This window comes from Myotis brandtii, unplaced genomic scaffold (assembly GCF_000412655.1).
Source record: "Myotis brandtii unplaced genomic scaffold, ASM41265v1 scaffold1072, whole genome shotgun sequence".
NCBI lineage: Eukaryota > Metazoa > Chordata > Mammalia > Chiroptera > Vespertilionidae > Myotis > Myotis brandtii.
In genome coordinates this window covers 48,531-57,174 of record NW_005353643.1, presented here as the reverse complement: position 1 = coordinate 57,174, position 8,644 = coordinate 48,531, and the positions used below count along the sequence as shown (strand labels likewise).

General features: G+C 53.0%; 1 protein-coding gene across 1 annotated transcript in view; it reads right to left on the bottom strand.

Annotated features, from left to right (window-relative positions):
* LOC102245258 (ADAMTS-like protein 3) overlaps positions 1 to 8,644 on the bottom strand; it is a gene marked incomplete at its 5' end in the record, with an annotated part of 69,808 nt that overhangs the window by 12,836 nt on the left and 48,328 nt on the right. Inside the window, 3 exons of the mRNA XM_014541780.1 lie at positions 2,166 to 2,294; positions 4,224 to 4,351; positions 8,441 to 8,639. Coding sequence (XP_014397266.1) covers positions 2,166 to 2,294; positions 4,224 to 4,351; positions 8,441 to 8,639 — 456 coding nt within the window. The remainder of the gene's footprint in view (positions 1 to 2,165; positions 2,295 to 4,223; positions 4,352 to 8,440; positions 8,640 to 8,644) is intronic.

Below are 8,644 nucleotides of genomic sequence, written 5' to 3'. Positions count from 1 at the left end.
TGCAGGGGGCAGCCGATCCATGATTCTCTCTCATCATGGATGTTTCTCTCTCTCTCCCTCTCCCTTCCTCTCTGAAATCGCTGAAAAAAAAGGGGGGGTGGGAAGGAAAGGCCTTGCTGGTTTGGCTCAGTGGATACAGCGTCGGCCCTCGGACTGAAGGGTCCCGGGTTCGATTCCGGTTGAGGACTCGTACCTCGGTTCCAGTTTCCCAGGCCCTGGTCAGGGACATGCAGGAGGCAACCAATGGGTGTGTCTCTCTCACATCGATGTTTCTCTCTGTCTCTCCCTCTCCCTTCCACTCTCTCTAAAAATCAATGGGAAAATAGCCTCAGGTGAGGATTAACCGTAAAAAAAAAAAGGCCAAATGGAACCATCCTACATGATAAAAGCCTAATATGCTAAGTGTCTGGTCGTCCAGTTGTCCGTTCAACCAATCAAAATGTAATATGCTAATGATATGCTAAGGAAGCTCAACTGCTTGCTATGATGAGCACTGACCACCAGGGGGCAGACAGTCAACCAGTCACTATGACATGCACTGAGCACCAGCGGGCAGAAGGTCAATGCAAGAGCTGCCCCCTGGTGATCAGTGCACTCCCCAAGGGGGAGCACCACTCAGCCAGAAGCCGGGCTCAGGGCTGGTGATCACAGCGGCGGTGGCGGGAGCCTCTCCCGCCTCTGTGGCAGTCGCACATCCCCCGAGGGCTCCTGGACTGCGAGAGCGTGCAGAACGGACTGAGGGACTCCCTACCCCGCCCCAAGTACATGAATTTCGTGTACCGGGCCTCTAGTCTATAATAATAAAAGTCTATAATATGCTAATTAGACCGAACGTCCATCCGGGCGGCATTGCAGACGAAGCCGGGCCAGAGCAAAGCCTGGGTCCCGGGTGCCTGGGGGTGGCAGCCGGAGGGAAGCAGCCCAGGTTCCAGGTGCCAGAGGGAAGCCAGTGCCGGCAGCCGGGGGAAGGAAGGAAGGCCTACTCTTGCATGAATTTTTGTGCATCAGGCCTCTAGTTCCTAATAAGCTGAATGTGTAGGGGGGAGTGTGGGGGGGAAGCTAGGTGGTGCTGCAGCCCACGGCGGAGGGGCTGCGGAGGCGAGAAAATAGCCTCAGGTGAGGATTAACAACAACAACAAAAAAGGCCAAATGGAACCATCTATAATAATAAAAGGGTAATATGCTAATTAGACCGAACGCCCATCCGGGCGTCATTCCGGACGTCCTTCTGGGTGAAGCCAGGGCCGGAGTGAAGCCCAGGTCCCGGGAGCCGGAGGGAAGCTGGTACCAGCAGCTGGGGGAAGGAAGGAAGGCCTACCTAGGTGGTGCTGCAGCCCACGGCGGAGGGGCTGCGGAGGCAGGGAGAGGACAGAGGCAGGCAGAGTGCTGGCGGCTCCACTAACAAACAGTTTCCACTCACCCCCGTCTCTGACCTAGGACAGCCAGGAACCCACCACAGCCCTTCGGCTGCTCGGAACATGGCGGGCGACCAGCAGCCGCAGGCCACTGAGGGAGTGAGCGAGGGAAGGGGAGGCAGGGAGGCAGGGAGGCAGGGAGGCGGGGAACCTGATTGGCCCTGATCGCCCGCCAGGCCTAGGGACCCCACCTGTGCACGAATTTCATGCACCGGGCCTCTAGCTTAGAATTAATGTTAAACATTGAGGTTTCTCTTCATGGAAGTCAGAGTTCTCCTGGAGTGTCCCCCGCAGGTGCGGGGTCTCCAGGCGTCTGCGGTGTGGCCACGGCAAAGCTCCCTCCACCTCCCTCCTCCCTGTGGCCAGGGGATGCCGCCCACTCAGTAATGGTGGGTGCGTTTTGCCAGAAAACTCACATATTTGTTGGGAGGCCAGAGGGATTTTTAAAAAATATATATATTTTTTATTGATTTCAGAGAAAAAGGGAGAGAGAGAGAGACAGAGAAACATCAATGATGAGAGAGAATCACGGATCGGCTGCCTCCTGCACTGCCCCACACTGGGGATGGAGCCCACAACCCGGGCATGTACCCTTGGCTGGAATCGAACCCGGGACCCTTCAGTCCGCAGGCTGACGCTCTATCCAGTGAGCAACACCAGCCAGGGCTGGACAATCAGGTGTTTAAAGACGGTCAGGGTGCCTCCTGGCCACAGACCACGTGCCCTCCCATGGCGAGCGACCACACTTACCTCGTACGGGACACTGGATGGTCACGTTCGCCCCCAGGGCCGCCCTCACGGTGCCTCCGACCACGACGGTCAGCGGGCCGGGCTCCCGTCCGGTGACATTCCTTCCCCTGACCAAGATGACGGGCGCCTCTTCATTCCAAGGGAACAGGAAACCATGTTAGTTCAGGCTTTTTTTTTTTTTTAATATATTTTGATTGATTTCAGAGAAGGGAGAGAGAGAGAAACATCCATGATGAGAGAGAATCATGGATCGGCTGCCTCCTGCATGCCCTCTACTGGTGATCAAGCCTGCAACCTGGACCTGTGCCCTGACCGTGAATCAAACCCTGACCTCCTGGTTCCTGGGTCGACGCTCAACCACTGAGCCACGCCGGCCGGGCTGGGTTCGGGCTCTGGCTCTTGGGTAAAACATGTGCATTGGGCCCACTGTGCCGTGCTCTCTGAGAGCCGGGGACAGGTCCCTGCTGGCTCCGTACCCTCATGGCAGGGAAACACACAGCTGGCGGGAGGGGGGCGGGGCTCAGCGGACAGACGGACGGACGGATGGACAGATGGGTGGACACAGCCAAAGAGATATCGAGAAGGCTGCACGGCCACAGCCATCGATGGACCCTGGGAGCATTGGGGTGGTATAACCAAGTCCCTCTTGGGTACATTTGATGAAGGAAGGAATTCAGCAGAGAAGGCCTGCTCAGGATAACGTGTCTGTGGGCGAGTAGGACCAGCACCAGGCCCCGGCTCATGGCTCAGTGGATAGAGCGTCGGCCTGTGGACCAAAGGGTCCCGGGTTCGATTCCAGTCGAGAGCACATGCCCGGGTTGCAGGCTCGATCCCTGGTAGGGGGTGTGCAGGAGGCAGCCGATCCATGATTCTCTCTCATCACTGATGTTTCTCTCTTTCCCTCTCCCCCTCTCCCTTCCTCTCTGAATAATCAATAAGAATATATTTTAAAAAATAATAATAAAAAGTAAAAAAATAAAGGTGACCCCACACATGCCCTTGAGTCATTCAGCTGCTTAGAGCATCGTCCCCATACACCAAGGTTGCGGGTTCGCTCCCCCGTCAGGGCACATACAAGAATTAACCAATGAACGCATTGATAAGTGGAACAACACATCGAAGTTTCTCTCTCTCAAACCAATAAATAAATTATTACTTTTTAAAAAGTATGACCAGCCCGGCTGGTGTGGCTCAGTGGCATGCTGGTGTGAGCATCAACTTATGAACCAGGAGGTCAGGGTTCAATTCCTGGTCAAGGGCACATGCCCGGGTTGTGGGCTTGATGCCCAGTAGGGGGCGTGCAGGAGGCAGCCGATCCATGATTCCCTCTCATCATTGACATTTCTAAGTCTCTCCCTCTCTCTTCCTCTCTGAAATCAATAAAAAAATATTAAAAAAAAAGACATGTAGTCTTTTGCAATCGGAATGGTCTATGAGTTGAATAATGCAAATTCTTGCCCGGCCGGCGGGGCTCAGGGGTTGAGGGTCGACCTATGAACCAGGAGGTCAGGGCACATGCCTGGGTTGCGGGCTCGATCCCCAGTGGGGGGCATGCAGGAGGCAGCCGATCCGTGATTCTCTCTCACCATTGATGTTTCTCTCTCTCTCCCTTCCTCTCTCGGAAATCAATACAAACATATATATTTAAAAAGTGCAAATTCTCAGATGCCATCCCAGACCTCCAGGGTGAGGACCTCTGGGAATGGGGTGTAGAAATCTGTGCTTTAACCCCCTCCCAACAGGTGAGTCTGCTGCTCACAGGAAACCCTGCTCCAGAGGTTTGTGCAAACCCCAGGCCCGGCCCGCGTGGCTCGGTGGTTGAGCTTCAACCTAGGAACCGGGAGGTCAGGGTTCGATTCCCGGTCAGGGCACAGGCCCGGGTTGTGGGCTCCATCCCCAGTGTGGGGCGAGCAGGAGGCAGCCGATCCATGATTCTCATCATGGATGTTTCTCTCTCTCCCTCTCCCTTCCTCTCTGACGTCCATAAAACTATATTAAAACAAACAAACAAACAAAAACCCAGCCCCAGGCGACCCAGGCGTCACCGCCGGGCATTACCTGCAAACAGCACGGGCGAGCTCGCCACGTCGGAGCCGAGCCGGTTGGCCACGGAGCAGCCGTACAGCCCCTGCTCGCTCCTCGTGGGGTTCCGTATCTGCAGCACCCCCGCTCCGGACAGAACGATCCTGGGGGACAGAGAGAAGGGGGAGGGAGTCACGTGACCCGTCGCAGGGCCCTGGGACCACAGCCAGCCTCACAGAGAGAAGAGACAGCATCACCGCAGACACCGGCGGGCAAGGATCCCCAAAGATGACCCCGTCGAGCCTCCTGCCAACAGGCAGAGGGTGGCACAGGCCAGAGAGGGCGGACAAGACCTTCCTCGCGGCTGAAACGCGTGGAAATGGCAGGCAGCGCTGCATCAATGTTTCTCTCCCTCTCCCCCTCCCTTTCTCTCTGAGCTTCCCCATCCCATCTCCTACCTCACTCGCCAGGAGACGAAGATTTTCAGGATGAACTCGATGCTGCAAATGCTACGCTTTTAAAAAAGACAGACCAACCGGCCGGGTGGCTCAGTGGGTAGAGCGTCGGCCCGCGGACAGAAGGATCCCGGGTTCGGTTCGGGTCAAGGGCACGGACCTCGGTAGCAGGCTCCTCCCTGGCCCAGGCCCTGGTCAGGGCACGTGCAGGAGGAAACCCATCGATGTGTCTCTCTCACATCGATGTTTCTCTCTGTCTCTCCCTCTCCCTTCCACACTCTCTAAAAATCAATGGGAAAATATCCTCGGGGGAGGATTAACAAAATATATATGTATGTGTGTATATACGTGTGTATGTGTGTGTATTTATTGATTGATTTATTGATTGATTGAAAAACATCAATGCTGAGAGTGAATCATGGACCGGCTGCCTCCTGCACGCCCCACACTGGGGATCGAGCCCGCAACCCGGGCCTGTGCCCTGACGGGGAATCGAACCCTGACCTCCTGGTTCCTAGGTCGACGCTCAACCACTGAGCCACGCCGGCCGGCCTATTCCTTCTTTTTCTAACTAACATCTCTGCATGAGGCCAAGTTTTCTCCAGGATCTTCAATTCCAACAACATATCCCAACAGGTTGGATGCACAAGAGCTTGGGAGAATACAGATGTATTTTATTAATCTAGACATGAATTTGCAAGATGTGAAATGATGCCATTGTTACTAGTAAATTTTTGGAAAATATATCTTTTAAAAAAATGATGTTATTTATGCGAACATGTCATGGGCTGATTACTGTTATTTCTAAATGCATTAATCAACAGATGTTTTAAATGCTTCTTGTTTTTGTTTGTTTTTTTATTTTTCTTACTGTTGTTGTTAATCCTCACACAAGGATATTTTTCCATTGATTTTTAGAGAGAGTGGAAGGGAGAGGGAGAGACACAGAGAGAAACATTGATGTGAGGGAGACACATCGATTGGTTGCCTCCCACGCACGTCCTAACCAGGACTGGGGATCAAGCCTGCAACCAAGTTACGTGCCCTTGACCGGAATCGAACCCAGGTCCCTTCAGTCTGCAGGCCGACGCTCTATCCACTGAGCCACACCGACCAGGGCTAAATGTTTCTTGGTTTTAATTTCTAATATGGTAATCAGCAATAGATATAATTCAAATTCACAAAACACTTTGGGCTCATTAATTACTAAAAGATTTGAGAACTGCTAAGCTAGCTGACCTGGGAGGTTTATTCCACTTCAAAAATGTCATTTCACGCCAGAGCAAAAAAAATTATTTTTTAATACGCTTTTATTGATTTTAGAGAGGGAGAAGAGAGAGAGATAGAAACACCAATGATGAGAGAGAATCATTGATTGGCTGCCTCCTTTACGCCCGCTACTGGGGATGGAGCCCGCAATCTGTGCATGTGCCTTGACCAGGAATTGAACCAGCGACCTCTTGGTTCATGGCTTAATACTCAACCACTGAGCTACACAGGCCGGGATTCAATGCAAATTTTAAAAAAGCGAAATGTCTACCGTCTTTCTTTTAATTAAACATGTTTATCTTTTCCTTTTAAGACATAGCTTAGTATCCTATATAATAAAAGCCTAATATGCTAAGTGTCCAGTCGTCTGGTCAGCCATTCAACCAATCAAAGCATAATATGCTAATGATATGCTAAGGCCACGCAACCGCTCGCTATGACGTGCACTGACCACCAGGGGGCAGACGCTCCACCCGGTAGGTGAGCTTGCTGCTGGGGTCTGGCGGATCGGGACTGAGTGAGACGGGCCGGACACGCCCTGGAGCCCTTCTGCGGTCCCTCCCCGGATGGCCAACCTCTCGCGTCCCTCCCTGGCCCCGATCATGCACCAGTGGGGTCCCTCAGCCTGGCCTGTGCCCTCTCGAAATCTGGGCTGAGGGAGCGCCCCGCCCCCACCCTGAGTGCATGAATTTCATGCACTGGGCCTCTAGTGTTATTATAAAAAACTGAATTTTCTCTTGTTTTCCTGTGATGGATCACATATGAGACTCCATGCACAAAAGACGTGATAAATAAAACGTGTGATTTTAACGTGCCTCAAGGTCTGCAAAACAATTTAACGTCTGCTGTCTTGTTTGTGTCTCTTTACCAGTCCCCAGAGAAAGATCAGGTGTCGCTTGAGTTCTTGAATGCAAATGTTCCTTTTTAAAACATGTTTTTAGAGAGAGAGGAAGCGAGAGAGAAACATCGATGGCTGCCTCTTGCACGCCCCCTACTGGGGATCGAGCCTGCAACCTGGGTATGTGCCCTGACCGGGAATGGAACCAGCAACCTCTTGGTTCATGGGTTGATACTCAACCACTGAGCCATACAGGCCGGGATTCAATGCAAATTTTTAAAAAAGTGAAATGTCTACCATCTTAAGTGTGCAAATAGCAAGATTTAGAGACAGTAAAGGGTGCAGAAGGAATGAATATTCTTGCTACTCCCTGTTGTTTTATGGAAAGTGAATGAACTGTGATACCGTTGCACTCACAGATCACAATCCTATATAGTAAAAGCCTAATATGCTAAGTGTCCGACCGTTCGTTCGACCGTTCAACCAGTCACTATGATGTGCACCGACCACCAGATGCTCCAACTGGTAGGTTAGTTTGCTGCTGGGGTCTGGCGCTGGACTCACCCTGGAGCCGACCTCCCACGATCCCTCCTCAGCCAGCCAATCTCCCGTGGTCCCTCCCCAGCCTCTAAAATATTTCTTCTAATTAATTTCCTTTCAATGTGCACGAATCCATGCACCGGGCCTCTAGTACAAAAGAACATGACTTAATGTTTTGTTTTGAACGGCTCAAGAAAACTTTGGACCGCATTATCTCCTAGTTTTGGGTTTTATGATGTAAAAAAACTGCACGATATAGAAATGATTTCAGAGGCCCAATCTTCCTGCCAAGGCCATTTATTTCTGTGACTAGAGGCCCGGTGCACGAATTCGTGCATGGGTGGGGTCTGGCCGGCCCGCCCTGATTGGGCGATTGGGGCGGGCCTGCTGGTGTAGGGGACATGGGTGGTTGGCCGGCCAGGTTAGGGGGTGGCTGATCAGGAGCATGGTCATCTGGGAGGAGGGCCTGCAGGAAGTTGGTGGGCTGGCCCCGCCCCCTGGTCAAACTCCAGTCAAACTCCCGGGTGAGGGGACCATTTGCATATTACCCTTTTATTATATAGGACTAGAGGCCTGGTGCACAAAATTCATGCATGGGGGTGGTCCCTCAGCCTGGCCTGCACCCTCTTCAATCCAGGACCCCTCAGGGGATGTCTGACCTAAGGATCGGGCCTAAACTGGCAATCGGACATCCCTCTTGCAATCCAGGGCTGCTGGCTCCTAAACACTCACCTGCCTGCCTGCCTGATGCCCCTAACTGCACCCCTGCCTGCCTGATCACCCCTAAACACATCTGCCTGCCGGCCTGGTCGCCCCTAACTGCCCTCCCCTGCTGGCCTGAAATCAGTAAAAATATATTTTAAAACAACCAACAAGCCCTACCTAGTTTGGCTCAGTGGATAGAGCGTCAGCCTTCGGACTGAAGGGTCCTGGGTTCGATTCCGGTCAAAGGCACATGCCCGAGTTGTGGGTTCGATCCCCAGTGTGGGGCGTGCAGGGGGCAGCCGATCCGTGATTCTCTCTCATCATGGATGTTTCTCTCTCTCTCCCTCTCCCTTCCTCTCTGACATCAATAAAAATATATTTAAAAACACACACACACAGAAAGCACACAGGCCTCGCGAAAGGAAGCAACGGGTCCCCCCACTCACTTTTCCGACGGCTGCAGCGGCACCCCGTCCTTGGTCCATGCGTAGGTGACCTCGCCGGGGCCGACCAGCTGGCACAGCAGGTGGACGGCCACCGTCTGGTTGGTGACGTATACCGTGCTCCCGATCGTGGCATGGACAGTCGCATTGAATGACACCGACGCGGGCTGCTGCCGCCTCACCAGCTGCGGGCCCTTCGGCGGGAAC